The sequence below is a fragment of the Cucurbita maxima genome, unplaced genomic scaffold, assembly GCF_002738345.1.
Source record: "Cucurbita maxima cultivar Rimu unplaced genomic scaffold, Cmax_1.0 Cma_Scf00016, whole genome shotgun sequence".
Classification (NCBI taxonomy): Eukaryota; Viridiplantae; Streptophyta; class Magnoliopsida; order Cucurbitales; family Cucurbitaceae; genus Cucurbita; species Cucurbita maxima.
The window spans coordinates 3,119,558-3,138,768 of NW_019272032.1; the positions used below are offsets into that span (position 1 = coordinate 3,119,558).

The 19,211-nt window shown below is 36.2% G+C and overlaps 3 protein-coding genes and 1 non-coding gene across 6 annotated transcripts; 3 read left to right on the forward strand and 1 right to left on the reverse strand.

Annotated features, from left to right (window-relative positions):
* Positions 1-2,298: 2,298 nt before the first annotated feature.
* LOC111491458 (ubiquitin-conjugating enzyme E2 4-like) lies at positions 2,299-4,299 on the forward strand. Its single transcript, XM_023140378.1, has 6 exons — positions 2,299-2,463; positions 2,543-2,622; positions 2,902-3,016; positions 3,132-3,184; positions 3,342-3,470; positions 3,964-4,299. The coding sequence occupies exons 1-6, from the start codon at positions 2,420-2,422 to the stop codon at positions 4,092-4,094; spliced, it is 552 nt and encodes a 183-aa protein (XP_022996146.1). The 5' UTR covers positions 2,299-2,419; the 3' UTR covers positions 4,095-4,299.
* A 455-nt stretch (positions 4,300-4,754) lies between these two features.
* Positions 4,755-4,826, forward strand: TRNAT-UGU. The gene has a single exon. It is a non-coding gene; the product is annotated as a tRNA-Thr (tRNA).
* A 234-nt stretch (positions 4,827-5,060) lies between these two features.
* LOC111491561 lies at positions 5,061-9,288 on the reverse strand. 3 transcript variants are annotated; one of them, XM_023140522.1, is made up of 2 exons: positions 8,865-9,288; positions 5,061-8,257 (listed from the first exon to the last, which is right to left on the reverse strand). In XM_023140522.1, exon 2 carries the CDS (start codon positions 8,188-8,190, stop codon positions 5,191-5,193), a length of 3,000 nt encoding a protein of 999 aa, XP_022996290.1. In that variant the 5' UTR covers positions 8,191-8,257; positions 8,865-9,288; the 3' UTR covers positions 5,061-5,190. The 3 variants fall into 3 exon arrangements, with proteins under 3 accessions (XP_022996290.1, XP_022996288.1, XP_022996287.1); XM_023140520.1 differs by having other exon boundaries at positions 8,492-9,288; XM_023140519.1 differs by having other exon boundaries at positions 8,474-9,288.
* A 2,948-nt stretch (positions 9,289-12,236) lies between these two features.
* Positions 12,237-18,739, forward strand: LOC111491015 (puromycin-sensitive aminopeptidase). Its single transcript, XM_023139726.1, is given in 28 exon segments — positions 12,237-12,611; positions 12,664-12,834; positions 12,921-12,996; positions 13,105-13,181; positions 13,270-13,383; positions 13,492-13,566; positions 13,650-13,757; positions 13,838-14,050; positions 14,167-14,228; positions 14,315-14,342; positions 14,437-14,523; positions 14,628-14,653; positions 14,728-14,791; positions 14,865-14,945; positions 15,071-15,148; positions 15,410-15,421; positions 15,575-15,631; positions 15,704-15,777; positions 15,779-15,859; positions 15,945-16,128; positions 16,864-17,012; positions 17,094-17,232; positions 17,352-17,498; positions 17,581-17,662; positions 17,753-17,928; positions 18,020-18,247; positions 18,377-18,448; positions 18,546-18,739. Coding segments are annotated over 28 exon segments (2,925 nt in total). The 5' UTR covers positions 12,237-12,431; the 3' UTR covers positions 18,630-18,739.
* Positions 18,740-19,211: the final 472 nt, after the last annotated feature.

A 19,211-nucleotide genomic window follows, 5' to 3' on the forward strand; every position in this document is an offset into this window, starting at 1 on the left:
TTTTTTTTTTTTTTTTTTTTTTTTTTTTTTTTTCATTTTACTTCCATTTATTAGAGGTTATGATTGTCATAAATGGAATTAAAAAGAAGAGTACATCATTTTCTCGTAAACGAATCTGGGTCGTTGATGCAATGATTATACTTGGTTTTTCAATCTTGATTCCTCTTTTATTCTTCTAATTTGTCAAAATACCCTAACAATATATTGGATAATGATTTGAAAATAGGTTAGTTTAGTATTTTATTCGAGAAATTTGATGTTTGTGTTTATTTATTAATTCTATGCTGTTGTTATTCTTAACCGTTTGAATGATGATTTAGCTTGCGCATATAGAAATATTTAATTTGATATATATAAAGAAAATAATGTCCGTTGAGCTTGATACATTCAAGCTATTTGATTGAATATTTATGGATGTGCTAATATGAATGAAATAATTGGGCTAAATAATATACTTATATTAAGCTTGGAGTGAACATGACGCCTTAGTTATGCTTTAATTTCAAGCATACTACGTGACGTGTTGGATAAACTATGGTCCAAATTGGATTGGTTTTAAGAGCTTTTGAGAATATACTTGGAATTTGTGAATCTTAAAATATTACTGTCCCATATATTTTTTAATTCGAAAAAGAAAATCGTATTAAATGCTTATTTTTTTAATCCAAAAATTGTGAAGGTATGAATGGAATCATCAACATTTCATAAACATAATTAGATAAGTTTGAAATAATGATCATAAAACTCGTCTCCAATCAGACGGCTGTGATTGGTCGTTCACAGCAATAAAAATAAAATAAAATAAAAGCAAAGTGGGGATATTAAAAATTAATTATGTTGTTGTCTCCATTCATGAACATGTCTCCTCTATGGTCTGACAAATCTTCCTTATCCATTAATATGATTTTATTTTTCTATAATAATGGCAAATTCCCAAGGCTTTCTTTAATTCTTTGATTATTATTATTATTATTTGGTAATTGGTAAATAATTTAGTTTCAATTTTGAATGTTGATAATTTTGCGAGGATTTAATTGGTCATTTTTTGATATAATATTGAGTGATGGTTTCACAAGTTATTTAATTCACACTTATTTTTATGAGTTTGTTTAGTTTTTTCTTTACCTATTTTATGTTTATATCCTCTTTTAATTTTCTCTTTATTTTTTGTAAAATTTAAAACATTTTAAGGATAATTTAACATTTCTATTATTTTCTTAATTTTTTAGGATTTATACTCTCTCTCTCTCTTTTTTTTTTTTTTTTTTTTTTTTTTTTTTTCAATAATTTTTGAAGTAGGTTTTTNCCAATCTTTGACTTTTTAGTCAAAAGTAAATATCAATTACTGTTGACAGCCTAAAAAGCAATCATGTCATTTAGGTTAGATGATAATTTACTTTTAACTAAATAACAATTACTTTTTCCTTTGTTGAAAATATTAAAAAGTTATGAGCAAGAAGCTAGCAACTTTTTTTTTAGGGGATAGCCATTGTTTCTCCTTTTCTCTATTTTGAAGAGCCTGGTTAAAAATTAAATAAATAAATAAAACTATGTACTTATGGTAAAAATCTAATGGTAAAAAAAAAATTGAGAGATCTAACCATTTACTTACATTTAATTGAGTTATAGAATTCTATATTTATATATTTAAATGTGAGAGATTAGTATAAATTTGGGTGCTATGATAAGATTTTAATATCTTCACATGGGTCTGCATTTATTTATTTTTTTAGATTGTGACCACATATAAAATTTTGTTCTAGAAGGAAAAAAAAAATTATAAAATGGTTTTTTTGAAGGAAAAAAAAAAAAACAAAATGATTTTATAAGATAAATTAAATAAAATGATTGGTTTTCTCTAATGATTGATTACAAGCATAATAATTTTCTCTAATGGTAATTAAAAATGATTGATTTTATTAGATAAAATAGATTTTTTTTAATAATTATGAAGAAAATCAATTAGTGATTTTATATGATAAATTAAGATAATTTTTAAATATACTTCTTTTCTTAACCATTAACATTAAATTTAAATTTAAAGTAATAATAAAATTAGTTATTTCTCTTAAAATATTATAACCTATATAAAGTCTTACAAATTTATAATTAAATATTTTCAAATTATATGAACCAAATTTGAATTAAAAAAAATATATAAATTTAAAGTAATAATTTATGTTGTAAATAGTTTACAATCTAAGGCGAAATTATGAGTTAAATTAAAAAAAAAAAAAAAAAAAAATTGATCTTTGGCAACATTTTGATTAATTTATAGATGTAAAAGAGAGAGAGCTTGAATCACTACTTCCGTGTCTGAACCGCTTTTGCGGGTAGGAAACCTCATTTCTCTTCCTATCACTATATCTCTTCTTTCTCTTACCCTTTTTCTCTCAAACCCAAACCCATAACCAAAACCATGTCTTCTCCCAGCAAGCGACGCGAAATGGATTTGATGAAACTGTAAGTTCTTCCATGCCTTCGGATTGGATTCTTCTCTGCTTCTTCCTATTTGCTTTGACTCTACTGATTTTGACATCAGGATGATGAGTGATTATAAGGTGGAAACCATCAATGATAGCATGCAAGAGTTCTATGTCGACTTCCATGGTCCTAAAGACAGTAAATCATCTATACCCATCTTTGATTTCTCTATTTTCTTTGCTTTTTTACTAATTCCTCATCTTCTACTGCGCCCTTCTGGATTTCCCCTTTTTCAGATTCCTAACAACTCTCTTTGAATCGACCTGTTTAGTTCTTAATTGCCTGCGTTTGTTGAATTTCCCTTCTCAAATGAATCCCAGTTGATATAGACTGTTCTGGGCAATATGATTTTGGGTTATATAGATATCTTATCTTATCCCTTTTTCTTTGTTTGCTTGTTTGGTTTGAAATTGGAAGGTCTTTACCAAGGAGGTGTGTGGAGGATTAGGGTGGAGTTGCCAGATGCTTATCCTTACAAGTCTCCTTCAATTGGCTTCATCAACAAAATTTATCATCCAAATGTTGATGAAATGTGAGTTGACATCACTCCCACTCTGAAACTTATTACATTGGTTCTTGATATGTGTAGGCTCTTAGCTTGTTCTGGGGATGAGTGTTGACTGATTCAGATGTTTTATGAATCGCAGGTCGGGCTCGGTTTGTTTGGATGTTATCAACCAGACATGGAGCCCTATGTTTGGTGGGAAACCATCCCTACTCTTATCTTTGAAGAGTTATAATGTTATCTGTTTTGTTGTATATATTATATCATGGTGATCAATGGTTTTTTGTTTGTGGAATTACAATGCTGCGACAGGAGGAATTGCGATCTAATTCGGGTGTTTTTCGTTGTATAGACCTTGTAAATGTCTTCGAAGTGTTTCTTCCACAACTTCTCCTGTATCCCAACCCGTCGGACCCGTTGAACGGTGAAGCTGCTGCGGTAATGATGCGTGATCGCACTGCATATGAGCAAAGAGTAAAAGGTACTCTATTGAAGATTTGGTAGTTTAAGCTAAGTTTAAGCTAAACACAAAACTAGATTTAGTAGCTTTTCTTACTAGCCCAGAACTTCACCTGTAGACAAATTCAGATTTTAGTGGCGGTCACCATTGTGCCCGTGTGATCTAGATCACACCGATTGGGAAGGAGAACGAAACATTCTTTATAAGAATGTAGAAACCTCTCCAGAGTAGACTTGTTTTAAAAACATTGTAGGAAAGCCCAGAGAAGATAATATCTGCTAGCGGTGGGATTGGGCTGTTCCAATGCCAAACCCTTTTGTGTTCTGCATGTGTGATGATGATTATGCATCTAATGGTTATAAACTTAGTAGGCATATTATACTAGTTGTATCGGTTAACTTCCTCACCCCGACACAAAAAGTTCAAACCTCTATAGGGTTCAAGACACGTACGAACCCCGTCCCGGCTGTTATTTTTCTTGGTTTACATTTGGGTTGTGTATGTATATGTACAGAATACTGTGAGAAATATGCAAAGCCAGAAGACATTGGAGGTGTTGGTGAGGAGAAATCCAGTGATGAGGAGGTGAGTGAAGATGAGTACTCCTCAGATGATGAGGAGATGGCAGGCCAAGCTGATGCTTGACTGGAAAACCATATCAACCCTCGTCTGTACATGATTTAAAAACTGGGTTACCATCAAAATTGAAAGCTATGGAGAAGGTTCCTAGCTCCTCTACTGTCTCTTATTTTCATGATGGTTGTTGTGTACATTAATCAAACTATGATATAATGTTTCATATATTGTCATTTACCATTTAATCTATAAACCAATTCTCTTGGATTTTCTCCTTTTTCTCAACAGTTTCACGGTCTCTCCATCTCTAATGCAACGTTAGGGATGTAAGTGAGTCGGGTTGGTTCGGATATGGAGTAAAGCTCCGGTGGGAAGCTCCTGTATTCATTCTAAAAACTGAATTTTGTGCTACCGTACTTAGGTATTTCGAAAGCCCCGGTTGTGTTGTGTCGTGTTATATTCGATTTTGATTTACAGTACGTACCAACCCGACCATGTTTGATAAGCAAATAATATGATTGAAGCAAATGGATGGCCTAAAGTGCTTAAGATATCCCATCCATAATTATTTGGATGACTTATGGAAAGCTACTATACTGTTTTTGTGTCGATGAATTAATTTTGAGTTTTGAGAAAATTAGAATTTAATATTTATTATTTAAGAAATTAAAACATTGGAGGCTTATCTTTTAATTTATTTACTTTAAAACAACGTATTTCTTCAAAACAGCCCTTATAGCTCAGTGGTAGAGCGTCAGTCTTGTAAACTGAAGGTCCGTAGTTCGATCCTGCGTGAGGGCATTTTTTGAGCTTTCAATTTTTTTTTTTTTTTTTTTAGTCTGAACATTCTTAGTATAAAGCTTTGAAGAGGGAAGCAAATCAAAATTCAGTGTTATAAGAAAGAGTTGAAAAATATTAACACCAAAAAAATATATATATATTAAAACATAGTGCACGAAACCGAAACCGAAACGTAGACGAGCCAAGATTCAAGGGTGTTGGCTCATCGTGGTTGAACGAAAAACACGACAATGGAGAAATCTAAGTCAGGGTTAGATTGGTATTAAAGAATTTGCTGGGAAAGTATACACTGGTTTATTTGACATTCTGGTATATAATCAATCGAGCTACTAAAAACTTGACCTAATAAACAAAATTATTGAACCTATGGAGGAGAATGAATATGGAAATTAGCAATAAGCCTATTGAGTTTACCGAGAGTTTCTCGAGCAGATTTTGTATCTGGATGATCCTCGCCTGATATCGAAGTTCTGATGAAGATGGCCTTTCGGATTAGATCGTCCCCGATGTCGAATTGTCCCCCTCTTAGCATTAGCCTTGCTCGGGTTTCTAATAATGTTGCTCTGCACAGAGCTAGCTCCTGCCAAAGATAAGGATTCAGCTGTGCAGTTGTTTGAACTGGCCTCCAGCAAAGCGACTTATCGAACCACTTCTCGACCGGTGTGACGAAGGCTTGATCGGCAGCTTCTAATGCGTTTGTGCATAGCCGGAGAAGTTCCAACGCGGTGGTGCATTGGGAGAATGTGAGAAATGTCCTCACGGCAAGCGGCAAGACCACTTCTTTTATGACGTACAATAGCTCCGAGACTTTGAGTTCGACGACTACAGGGTCCCGACCGAACCCGAAGAGCAAGAAACAAGCTGCCCACAAATGTTCGGAGTGATGAATGATCGAGGGGCGCGTCATGACAGCTTGAACCATTGCTTGTGCAACTCCGTCCACGCCTCTCTTGCGCGCATATAGCTTTACGAGATCATTGAAATGTAGGCATCCCTGTTTGGCACTGCTTCTTGCCATATTGAACCTTAACAGCATGGAAGTTGCTTCCGCTTCTGACTTTTTCATGTAAGATGAAGTAATACCACAAGCCATGGAACGTAACAACTTCTTCCATAACCTCGTTCGCTGTCGCTTTTCGGGTATCTTGTGAGCTGCAAGGGCTAATTGCGAAATGGGAATAGCAGCAGGACCGAACCAACCACTCGCTAGAGCCATTCTAGTTGCCAAGCTCCGTGGCCCCTCGGCATGGTCGAAAATGGAGAAACACACTTCGAAAAGCTGCATAAGGAACGTATTGCGTCGGAAAACATGAGCTTCTCTACCACTCCATGATTGATCTTTGACAGGCATTCTATTGGTTGTATCCAACAATCTAGTTGGTGTTATGGGAAGCTCGGATAAGATCGCACCAATTATCGCAAGGCCTAACGTTAACCTTCCAACTTTCTCTTCGATCATTCTCAAAACATCGATCTCTGCAATCGAGTAGTCTCGAACGCTTCCTTGCATTAAACACATTGCTTCAGCCCCCGACAAGTAAGACAGTTTCAACGGTTCCAAATTCATTACACGAGGAAGTCGAGTGGATATTATGATATGCGTCTCGCCACCAAAACGAGGGAGAAGATCCATCACAAGTTTGTGATCCCACCAATCCTTTTCGCACTCTAAATTATCGATTATCAGCAAAAATGGAACGTTTCTCATCAGCTCTGTACGAATTCTTGAAATGGCTGCCTCTTCCTGCTCCTCAAAATTCTTGATCTTGCTTTTAGCTGAAAAACTTCCAAATCCTACATCAACTTCTAGGAAGGAACCTAAGTTCAGATAATTCTGCCTGATATATCTGCTTTCACCTCCAATCCATAAAACCATCTTGTACTTTTGGTGATGTCGATACGCGAATTCTAAAAGAAGCTCGGTCTTACCGATTCCCGAGTCCCCCGAAACACAAGCTATACCTTTTCCGTACAAAATTTTGGCTGTTTTCTTTCTCTTGGCATACCTTTCGCCACTTTTTGTCTTCAGTCGTCGATGCCGCTGAGGAAATTCAATGCTTTGCATTTCGATCTCTTTTTCAGACTCCTTCCACACAATAGGTTCTTTACCCTTCTTGTTTCGTGTTTCTACTGCTTGTTGGTGCTGTTTCTCTTCAAGTGAGCTGCTTTTACTGCAGCCAAGGGTCAGATTCTTTCGTCTCGGTCGAGCTATAAGTTCGAAGTAATCTCTTTCGGAATCACCAGCTACATTGCCAAAAAGTATGAACTCTAGCTCTGATAATTCTTTCTTCCTGCCTACGAAATTCTCGTTTCGGGGGAAAGGGAACTCTTCTTTCTCTACCTTCTCCCTCCATTTCGTCAAGCGCTCGACAATGCTTCGCCTTCCCAACCTCATTGCAAGTAGCATAACGGCTTTCAGTATGCAATCCCTCCAGTTACCATTCTGAGCTTCGAATTTCCACTCGTCGACCCGACAAAGCCCTTTGATGGCTTCTTTCCATTCCTTCTCCAATCCTCCATACAGAATCCACAAGTCACCACCATGTTTTTCCCACAAATCTCCCCTTTTCTCCACAATGTCTCTGGCAAGACAATCTCCTGGACTCAAGTCAAAAAATATTGGAACCAAGTTCTTCTTACCAGAAAAAAACCGCAGCTCCTCGATGGTGTAAGGATTCTGGAACGACTTCTTTGTTAGAATCACAACTCCAAACGAGGATGCATCCATCGCCCTCTCAATGACTCGATGCTTGCGAGAATTCCTACATTTTGCTCTATCAGACACAAAGCAACTCATCCCATGAACCTCCATCTCTGCTTGAAGCCAATTAGCAAACCGCAGCAATGAAGGCTTGGAACCGTGCAAACCTATGAAAACATCATAACTCCTTAGTCTAGTCGAGGAAATCGAAATCGGATCGGCTGTGTAAGAAGTAAAGTTACTTCTACTAAGCTTTTTGTACATTTCTCTAGGCCTCAAATAGTTATTTCCATGAGGAAGGCTTCTACTATAAGGAGTACTTCCAGATACACCAGTTGACGACGAAGCCTGATCGAGCTTCCGACAATCACCTGGAGTACAAGTTTCTGGATTTCGAATCAAATCCGAAACTGCAAATTTAGCTTTCAACAAAGATTCAGAATCTGGCACCACCACACTTGAGTTTAGCGGATCAACTCTGAAGTCCATGCTTTCACATCCCATGTCAGCCTTTGTTGCTTCTGACCTTCGACATGTCGATGACCGTGGAGAAAAGAACGGCGAAGGGAGTGCTGAAAAGAACGTCGAAGACGATGACGACAAATTTCTAGAAGTTGTAGCAGGCAAGGACCCAAACCGGGAGCTTTCTTCTCCAACGTCCATATCCACAAAAGCTCATTCTTTAACTCAATACACAAAATCTAGAACTTGCATTCTGAATGTGACACCCCTTTGAAAAACAAAATACAAAAAACAAAGAATGAATTCATTTGCAGCACTATCTTTAATGGCATCGAACAAATGGGCAGGCAAATTTAATGGCATTCAAGATCTAAAAGAGACATTACAGGAAGAAAAAGAAAAACCAGAAATTTTCAAGCAGAAAGCCCATATCTCAACCAAACAGCTCAAAACACAATAATTATAGAAATAAAGATGAACATACTCAGATCTGATTACTCACTGGACTTCAAATCTGGAAAGTTGTCACATGGGCATTCGATCTTATGCCTCTAGATTCATAAACTCATCAGTGAAATGAAAAGAACAGAGCACAAAAACTCAACAATGTTCAAATTCCAGCAATCCAAACAGGCACCAAAAGCTGCAAGAAGTGATTCCAAGAGTCTAGAACACAATCAAGCAAGCAAGCAAGCATTGGAACAGTAAAAAGAAAGGTGAATGAATGTTGAAAAAGGATAAGAAGAGGAGAGTTTTGTGTTAGAATTTAGAATGAAGTCTTAGTGTTTTCACATAGATTTAAGAAAGAGGCATTTGCAGAATGAGATAGGAAAACTTGTTTGCAGAGAAGAAAAGAAAGGCGAGTATTGGGTAACCTTTTTCAGAGGAAGAAAAATGAAAATCTAAGTGGCTGCTGACCCCTGGCCTTCTGATATTAGACAAACACTCCCTCTAAAATGCTAACAGAATAACCCCACTCGCCCCCTCTTTTCTCTCTCTAAACAACAAAGTCTCACTGTTTCTGAGAGAGATGGAGAATTTTTGGGTCTGAAAGCAAAGGTACACACACCGCTTGAAGGGGAGGCCAACAAATTTTTTAAAACAAAATGAAGGGTCCCAGGCCACGGATCTGACCAAGTTTATAACCTTTGTAGGCTCCACAAACCCACCAAGAACTTTTATAAACTGCAGAGAAAAACCCAGTGGTTTGGCCTTCTGGATTCATTCATTCATTCATCTTAAAGAAAGGCTCTTGGAATTGTAGACGGCCACTTTGTTTGTTCTTCTTTTCTGGGTATTAACTTTTATCCCCAAAAAAGAAAAAAGGATACCAACTTTCTTACCAAAAGCCCTTTTCTTTTCGTTTCTCTTAGCTCCTCCTCCTCCTCCTCCTCCGCCTCCATGATCAATGGCCCATTTACTACCAATCAAACCCTAATTTCTTGGGGTTTTAGTTTGATTCTAATTGGATTTTAAAAAAGATATTGTAAATGGGATTTCTGAAACTACCCCATTAAAGATATTCCCACTTTTCGTGCAATAATTTTGAGCTACTTTATAAATGCATTGTCCATTATTACCTTGTTGGTTACCTCCTCTTGGTCTTAGGCTTCATTGTCACATTTATACCCATAAACCAACGTGCATCCATCTAATTTCCTTGCCTTAGTTGCGTGTCATCAAAGTCAAAACTTATAATTCTTAGAAATGGTTTGATGTCCTTCTCTAAAAGATTCTATCTTTCAACAAATACCCTATTTTAAATCGATAAAATTTGCCTCTTTTGTTTACTAATACTTTCTTCACCGTCGATACATTCATAAAAATGAGTCAAATATATGAAAACGTAATAATCTTAAATGGAATTGTTGAAGAAGTTAAAAAGGAAGAGAATTGGAGTTTAGTAATAGAATGATTGATGGGAATGTGCTACCAACACCATCACTTTCCAAGAAAGAGAGGTTTGGTTGACTTGGAATCCAAAAGAAACATATACTCAACATCAGTCCAAAACCCTCTTTTGGTTTCCTCTTGTGGGCACATGCTCCCATATGAGCTCACTCAATAATAAAAACTCTCCTATTACCACCTATCTATGTCTTCCCTCATAATTAAACTCTCCATTCAATCTATAATGCCCTTTGAATTGAATGAGAGAGTGCGACACATCCGACCCCACCTCACTCCTCCGAGAACACAGTTATAGAAGAATAGTCGTTCAACATACTTTTACTCTTAGCTACTTATTTTACTTGAAGACAGTAACTAGTAGGTAAAAATAATATTTATAAGTCTATATTCTAAAAATCAAATAATAGTCGAACGAGATCTAAAGACAAGTAACTAGACACGGACTTAGAATAGATAGAAAAAGTAACCAAGATATGAGAGAGAGAGAAATGGGGTATGATTTAGAGACAACTTAGGAGTCCATGTGTTGGAAGCCTAAACAAAATAAATCCATCTATCTTTTCATTGTATTTTGGTAGGATGCTCAAAGGACAAATATCTTCAAATATTATTATTATTATTATTATTATTTTTTATGGGCAGAAGAATTTTGGATTTCTATCCTCTGCTATGCACCAGTTGATGGGCCCCTTTCTAACTCATTTACTTCACCCATATCCACCACCCTTTCTACTCCAATCAAATTAATTTCCATAAAAATAAATAAAAAAATAAATAAATAATCCATCTGGAAGGTGAAAATTAAGAGATGAATTAAGAAAATAAATAAAGTGTTCCTACAGGGTGGGCACAGTCTTCGGTGCCCATAATTAGGGTAAGCTGCCCTAATCCCTAATCCCTAATCTCTAATCTTAGCTTTATAATTAAACCCACCAATTCAACCACACCCACATGCTACATTAACCCCTTAATCTTATTATAATCCAATTTCTTTCCCCCAACCCAACCCAACCCAACCCAACCCAACCACTTCCCGTTTTTTTTGAATTTTGAATCCTTTAATCTTTTTTTAATCCACTTTTACCCCTTCCCCTTTATTTTTATTTTAAATAATTAAATCAATAAACTAATTTGTCGATCCTTCATGTCTCATCACCTATGCAAACCTTAGCCGACAAAAGGAACCCCTCAAACCCATTGCTACTTATACAAATTCGTGACACTTCGGTCTATTTTCCATTTTACTTTCTACCTTTTGATTTCCTGTCGTGTAATCATTTAATTCTCTTTTTCTTGACTATTTGACATGATCGAACTTGACAATGTGGATAATAGTTCTTATCATGAAAAATTTAGTTTATCAAACTGTTTTAATTAAAGATGTCTGAGGGACAGGACAAGAAGGAGAAGCCTTCTTGTTTTATTGTCTGTCCCTCTAAAATTCTATATATTTTGGTACAGAGATTTATTATAGAGAATTGGTGATGTGTATATAAATAAATATGCTAATTTTTTATTTAAAAAATATAAATATCTTAATAAATTAAATAATATTTTATAAGTTAATTATTATTAATAAATTTTAAGACCCTCGTTAAATGCCAAAAGTATTTGGGCTTTTAGAACCCAAAGCCCAGCTATACTTCATTTGATTGTAGCCCAATATCAACGCATTTGCAAGGTGGGCTTTGGAAGACAAAATTATTTGGGCTTTCAGAACCCAAAGCCCAGCCATTTGATTGTAGTCCAATACCAAATTAATGTTCCGTACATAATGGTCACTTAGATTAGAGGGGGAAAATCAAAATTTATGCATCTAATTTTGCTTTAATATATATTTTTATTTTAAATAAATATTTGGATTTTTAATATTGAAAATTTCAATATTATTATTTTTAACATTAATAATTTAAATTTAGACATTAAGTATTAATTTATCATTTTGCTATATATATCCTTTGAAATTTGAAATAATGTTAATCTAGACGAACATAAAATTAAGAACTATATAAAATTTTAAAAATTATGATGATCTTACTCGAGATTCAGTACATTTCCAAAATAAGCAGATAAAACTAATCACTGCCTTGAACTTGTATCCCAAAATTGCCATTTTGACAGACACAATAAATAGATTAGAAAAAGATTAATCCCAATTATAATGTTCCCATTTTTTTGTTTTTATTCCATAGTTTTCTTATAATTATAATTTTCCCATTTTTTGTGGTGTGTTTATATCGAAACGGAAAACGAAAGTAAGATTGTAAAACAACGCTCTGTTTCTGTGCATTTTGATCACTCAAGGTACCTCCTCAATACCCTCTAATCTTTCATGGAGGTTTAATTTTTAAGAGTGAACTGGGTGTTTCTGCTTTGCTCTCTTATTTAGGGTATTTTTTTATTAGGGGATTTTGGGTTTCTTGGTTTTGATTTTCGATTATCTGGGTGTCGCTTAATTTCATCGAGGTCTCGTTTCTGAGTTTGTAGAAAGTAATTGATATTAGTAGCTCGTTCATGATTCTTGTATCTGAATGCTCCGATTGGGTTTACCATGCAACAACGCGGGATTGGAAAGGAATAACCTCTTGGGTTTGATCTTTTCTGCTCCGGTGATTACCCATTTCCCAGTCTGCTTCATTTGTTTCATTATGTTTGTTCTTCAACTTCCACCAATCAATGGACAGAAAATGGTGTCTTCAGAAATTAGGGAAGTTCGTATTATCAATTATCCAGAATGTAGTAGTAGATTTTTGAAATTTTTAGCAAGTTGTGTTCCCCTCCAAATTTGTTCAGGGGGTTAAACAAGTTATTAGGAAGCTGATTTATTCAGTTGCAACAGAAGCTTTGCAAGAAAAATCTGAAGAAATCAAAATGGATGCACCTAAAGAGATATTTTTGAAAGATTACAAGATGCCTGATTACTATTTCGACACGGTACATGAACCTTAATCTAATCTGGGATTCAAATTTTTTCACCATGGAAGTTTATATTATTGAGTAAAACATCAATTTCCCTGCAGGTGGATTTGAAATTGTTGTTGGGTGAGGAGAAGACAATCGTCAGTTCAAGAATAACAGCCTTCCCTAGAGTTGAAGGTACCTGGAGTGATGACCGACTGTTCTTATATTTTCCTTTTTCCCGTGTTTCACTTGTAAACTTGAATGGTATCTATGTGTAAATTATTTCTTTACTTTTTGGTTCAGGATCCAAATTTCCTCTTGTTTTGGATGGGGTTGATATGAAGTTGATTTCGATTAAGGTTAACAGCGAGGACCTCGAGGTGAACTGCCATTTCAAATTTCTCAAATAAATTAGTTTCCTTCATATTACATTTGATGTGAAGGCACTCCCCTGTATAATATTCTTAGGAGGCAGATTACGTTCTGGACTCCCGCCATTTGACGATCCTATCACCGCCAACTGGTTCTTTTACCTTGGAAATTGTTAATGAGATATATCCTCAGAACAACACTTCTTTAGAGGTTGAGCATACATTCGTTGATACTTCTCTCTCTCTCTCTCTGGTTTTCTTTTTGCTTGTTTCTGCATTGCAACTCTAGACCCTACCATGAAATTGGCTTTGGTTGAAGGGACTCTATAAATCAACTGGAAATTTCTCCACACAATGTGAAGCTGAAGGTTTTCGGAAGATCACATTTTACCAGGTTGGGGGACTTTGTTTTGCATATATCTCTTCTTCAGGTAATTTTTGACAATCAATTAACTAAATCACCATGAATGTGAGCAGGACCGTCCTGATATAATGGCAAAGTACACATGTCGCATAGAAGCCGATAAGTCATTATACCCGGTGCTACTGTCTAATGGGAATCTTATAGATCAGGGTGATCTAGAGGTGACCTTCATTTTACACAACCAGATAGCATTTTGTATTATGCCTTTATTACATGCTCAGCACTAGCACTCTTTCTGCAGGGTGGAAAACATTTTGCCCTCTGGGAGGATCCCTTTAAGAAACCTTGCTACTTGTTTGCTTTAGTAGCTGGCAAGTTTGTAAGCAGAGATGATGTTTTTATTACTCGTTCAGGTAGGAAAATCTCCTTGAAGATATGGACCCCGGCTGAAGACGTACCCAAGACTGAGCATGCCATGTATTCTTTGAAGGCAGCTATGAAATGGGATGAAGATGTTAGTATTTTTATATACCAATAGTTTTTTCTTTAATTTACTTGATTTTTCATTATTTTTGTAGCAATCTTCAGTATTTAATGCAATATTAATTTCTTTTTGTATGCTGAAAACAGGTTTTTGGACTAGAATATGATCTCGATCTCTTCAATGTTGTGGCCGTTCCAGATTTCAACATGTGTGTTTCTGTTCATTTTGCTTTTGTTTCTATTTTACTGACTCTAGATGACTTCTGTTAAATAAATCTCTTTTTTAATTACCCAGGGGAGCCATGGAAAACAAGAGTTTGAATGTATTGTTTCCTAAACTTCGTGTCTTTTGTGACCATGTGCCTGATAAAATTCAAAACGTTATTCATGCCGTTTCCTTCGTTTTTTTTTAAACAGATTTTCAATTCACAACTTGTCTTGGCATCTCCAGAAACTGCTTCTGATTCCGATTATGCTGCCATATTAGGAGTGATTGGCCATGAGGTTCGTCTTAAAAGTTTTGTCACTCAAAAGCACCGAATAATGTTTTCTTTAATACAAGAGCAGACTTTTGATAATCACATGAATTTTTTTATGTTGTCTTGCAGTATTTCCACAACTGGACTGGCAACAGGTATTTTTTGTTATTGTTCCCTAGAGCAGGCTTGTGCTCTGTTTTAAACTACTGCTGACAATGTAAATATGCAGGGTGACATGCCGTGATTGGTTCCAGCTGAGCCTGAAGGAAGGTCTTACGGTGTTCCGTGATCAGGTATGATATTTACCCCTTGAGATTCGAACACCCAATTTATCCTTGGAACCTCTTCTCATTGCCTCAATAATAGGAATTTTCATCCGACATGGGAAGTCGTGCTGTAAAGCGAATTTCTGACGTTTCAAAACTCAGAAACTATCAGTTTCCACAGGTTTGACTCTTGTATCCACTTTTCATATTCCCCCACGAACCATTTACTAAATGTCAATTGCCAATTGAATTGAAGTAGAAATTAGCATTCAAAGCTGGTTTTGTCCCTTCCTTTCTATTCTGCAGGATGCTGGTCCCATGGCACATCCTGTTCGACCACATTCCTATATCAAGGTTAATGGTTATATTTATGTGAACTTTTCGGTGTACGCCTATTTCATTTTGACAGCCATTCTAATTGTTTGATCCCAACATTCTACAGATGGACAATTTTTACACAGGAAAGTGTTGTTCTCTATGGGTTTGCTCAAAATTTGAGCTATTTGTTTGTTCTTTTCTTCAATTTCTACTGATGAGACTTCTTTTGAACCTTGGGGTCTTAATGTTTTTCTTCTATCAAGCTATGATCTGACATGGGTCCTGTACCGACTTGAACATGCAGTGACGGTAGGCTTTATCATTGAGTTGTTACATGCTGTTAAGTTCATTTTCTTTTCTCTATGAGGAGACATCTAATTTATGATCTCTTTTTGCAGGTCTATGAAAAGGTTTGTCATTCATGCATAATGCTTCTCTTTTTGTCTGGGTCAAAAATATTGTTAATGAACGATTAACGACTTGTGAACTTAGGGTGCTGAAGTCGTGAGGATGTACAAGACCTTATTGGGAAGTCAAGGATTTAGAAAAGTAAGGGTTGAAAATACCTAAAACTAATTTCTAAGATTGTATAGATCTTTAAAATTATTTTCAAACGCTCAGGGCATGGATCTTTACTACATTTGAATTTCCTTTCATGAAACATTTATAGTGCTTATGGATACAACTAAAATACAGGTACTCTCAAGCTGGGACCCCTCGAGTCAAAGTTACATCATCTTACAATTCCGATGGTCGTACTTTTACTCTGAAGTTCAGGTATATAATCCATTGGATGTTGTTCACCTTATCAATCTTTTTTGTAATTGTTTACAAGTCATGCTGAGTGGTTAAAATTCCACAGCCAAGATGTCCCACCAACTCCTGGGCAGCCAAATAAAGTGCCAATGTTTATACCTGTTGCTCTTGGTCTGCTAGACTCAGCCGGCAACGATTTGCCTCTGTCCTCTATATATCATGATGGGGTGTTGCAATCTATAGCTGAAAATGATCGGCCAGTCTACCACACAGTCCTCAGGCTGACCAAGGTTAGCAAAGAAATTACATTATTCTGTGACTGCTTCTTTTCGAACTGCTTGTAATGTATAATTGTAACAACCCACGACCACCGCTAGTAGATATTGTTCGCTTTGACCCGTTATGTATTGTCGTCCGCCTCACAGTTTTAAAACGCGTCTGCTAGGGTGAGGTTTCCACACCCTTATAAGGAATGTTTCATTCCCCCTCTCCAACTGATGTGGGATCTCACAATCCACCTCCCTTAGGGGCCAGCATCCTCGCTGGGGACTGGCTCCGATATCCTTTGTAACAGCCAAAACCCACTGCTAGTAGATATTGTTCGCTTTGGCCCGTTATGTATCGTCGTCAGCCTCACAGTTTTAAATCGCGTATGCTAGGGAGAGGTTTTCACACCCTTATAAGGAATGCTTCGTTCTCCTGTAACAGCTCAAGTCCACTGCTAGGAGATATTGTCCTATCTTCTGGGCTTTCCTTTATGAGCTTCCCTTCAAGGTTTTAAAACGCATCTACTAGGAAGAAGTTTCCACACCCTTGTAAGTAATACTTCATTCCCCTCTCCACCCGACGTGGGATCTCACAATAATTGTATTGGTGGTTAGACTTTTGTTTGACAATGTTAACTTCTGTTTGACCAATTATAGTTTAGACCACCACTTGCTTGTTATTTTATGTGCAAGAACGGGAGATTTAGGATTTAAAAATCCATGTTTTCCTATATCTATTGATCGCTATGCTTGATGCAGAAAGAAGAAGAGATCGTCTTCTCTGACATACCTGAGCGACCAGTTCCATCTTTGTTTAGGGGCTACAGTGCTCCTATCCGTCTTGAAACAGATCTAAATGACGATGATCTATTTTTCCTTCTTGCCCATGATTCTGATGAGTTCAACCGGTTTGTGTTTATATCAAAAATTTTAAAAGGTTAATTCAATAGTATAACCATTGAACAAGGTCCGATCATTTTGTGATTTAGTTGGGAGGCTGGACAAGTGTTGGCACGGAAACTGATGCTCCTATTGGTGGCCGATCACCAACTAAATAAACCATTGGTTCTTAATTCGAAGTTTGTGGAGGGTCTGAGATCCATACTTTCTGACTCGAGCTTGGATAAAGTATGTCAGGCACTTAGTTTTGTAATTTGGTTTTTTCTTCATTGAGCCACTTTTGGCTGTTGGCTGGACAATATGGAGACAATACTGATAACATAAGTGAATAACCATTGGTAATCCAGGAATTCATTGCGAAAGCTATAACTCTCCCCGGTGCAGGAGAAATAATGGACATGATGACGGTGGCAGATCCCGATGCTGTTCATGCCGTTCGAACTTTCATCAGGAAGCAACTGGCCAATGCATTGAAAGCAGAGCTTCTCACTGCAGTATGAACTTCTCTGAACCTGCAATTTGATGAAGTCTGAACTATTTGTTCTGTACATAAAATTGTGTCCTTAATCTTCTCAGGTAGAAAACAACAGGAGTTCAGAAGCATATGTGTTCAACCATCCTGAAATGGCGAGGCGTGCTTTGAAGAACATTTCTCTCGGTCTGCTCGGCCAACAAATTTCGTGGTTGAAATAATTATTCTGTAAACTTGTTAAGTCGACTAATCTTCATTTTCTTTGATGGTTTTCAGCATATCTTGCATTAGTTGAGGATGCAGAGATTGCCAATCTTGTGCTTGATGAGTATAAGAACGCCTCGAATATGACCGACCAATTTGCAGCTTTGGTGGCTCTAGACCAGAAGCCAGGTGAAACTCGTGACGAGGTTCTCGCCGACTTCTACACCAAGTGGCAGCACGACTATTTGGTTCGTCATTACCTGTTCTTACTGACTCTTGATTGGCTTGGTTGCATCATTCTAAAATGCCTTTTCGAATTGTTGTACACATCACTTGTAGGTTGTCAACAAATGGTTTGCTCTTCAAGCCATGTCAGACATTCCTGGCAATCTTGAGAATGTTCAGAACCTCCTAAATCATCCAGCATTCGACATTCGAAATCCAAACAACGTATATTCTTTGATTGGAGGTTTCTGTGGATCCATCGTCAACTTGCACGCGAAGGACGGATCTGGCTATAAATTCTTGGGAGAAGCTGTCATGCAACTAGATAAAATTAATCCCCAGGTGAGTACAGTGACTCCCTTCGACCGTGAAATGGTGTAACGATCTCCTGGTTCTGGTTAAAGTTCCCCATCCATCTTACGTTATTCACTTGTCTCGGAATATCTTCTCTTATTCACGTATTGATTCTAGGTGGCCTCTGGAATGGTCTCTGTCTTCACGAAATGGAAGCGTTACGACGAACACCGACAAAAGCTTGCCAAGGTAGTATGATTACTTCGGCGATTGCTAAGTAGATTTGGTTATCAGCTACTACTACCATATGGGATGTTGTTGATGACGATGATCATGATATGTGCAGGAACAACTGGAGAAGATATTGTCTGTGAATGGACTGTCTGAAAATGTGTTTGAAATTGCATCAAAAAGCTTAGCAGCAGCTTGAGGATATCATAATAATTCAAAATAATATCATCTAGAAATATGCTTGTTTGCATATTATGCGCCATGGTGTGGTGTTATGAACTCGCGCTATTTATCAACTTTTCTTCTCTTTAATCCAACTATCTATGTCAAAAATATTTTTGAACTTTTTAAAATATATATATAACTAAAACGCGTCTACTAAATTAATTACTCTCAACTTTACTTGAAATCGTTTAGATTTTTAAACTTAACTTTAACACGAGCTTTCTTCCACCATATTTTTACATGTTTATAGGTTTAGCATCGTAAATGAAATGTATAAAAGAATCGTTATCCATAGTGTATTAGTAATAAGATTTTTAAATTATTATTTTTTAAATAAAACATTTATTTCATAATTTAAATTTTTTTCAAGAACTATGGAATTATAGGGACATAATAAATGGAGTGAAATCATAATTAATTATTATTGACAAATAATTTTTTTATCTTTAGAACCAAAATCAACGAACGTATGTCTGCATGATTCACGTTTTTTTTTTTTTTTTAAATTTAAAAAAGATGTTTTAGTTTTGATAAAATTATTTTGTGGATACAAATT

What these genes read in the sequence shown, in the direction of transcription:
- LOC111491561 (XM_023140522.1), bottom strand. Translation starts at nt 8,190, where the DNA reads ATGGACGTTGGAGAAGAAAGCTCCCGGTTTGGGTCCTTGCCTGCTACA.
- LOC111491458 (XM_023140378.1), top strand. Translation starts at nt 2,420, where the DNA reads ATGTCTTCTCCCAGCAAGCGACGCGAAATGGATTTGATGAAACT. An exon ending in GAAATGGATTTGATGAAACT is followed by an intron (nt 2,464 to 2,542) that starts GTAAGTTCTTCC and finishes TTTTGACATCAG; the next exon opens with GATGATGAGTGATTATAAGG. An exon ending in ATATGAGCAAAGAGTAAAAG is followed by an intron (nt 3,471 to 3,963) that starts GTACTCTATTGA and finishes GTATATGTACAG; the next exon opens with AATACTGTGAGAAATATGCA.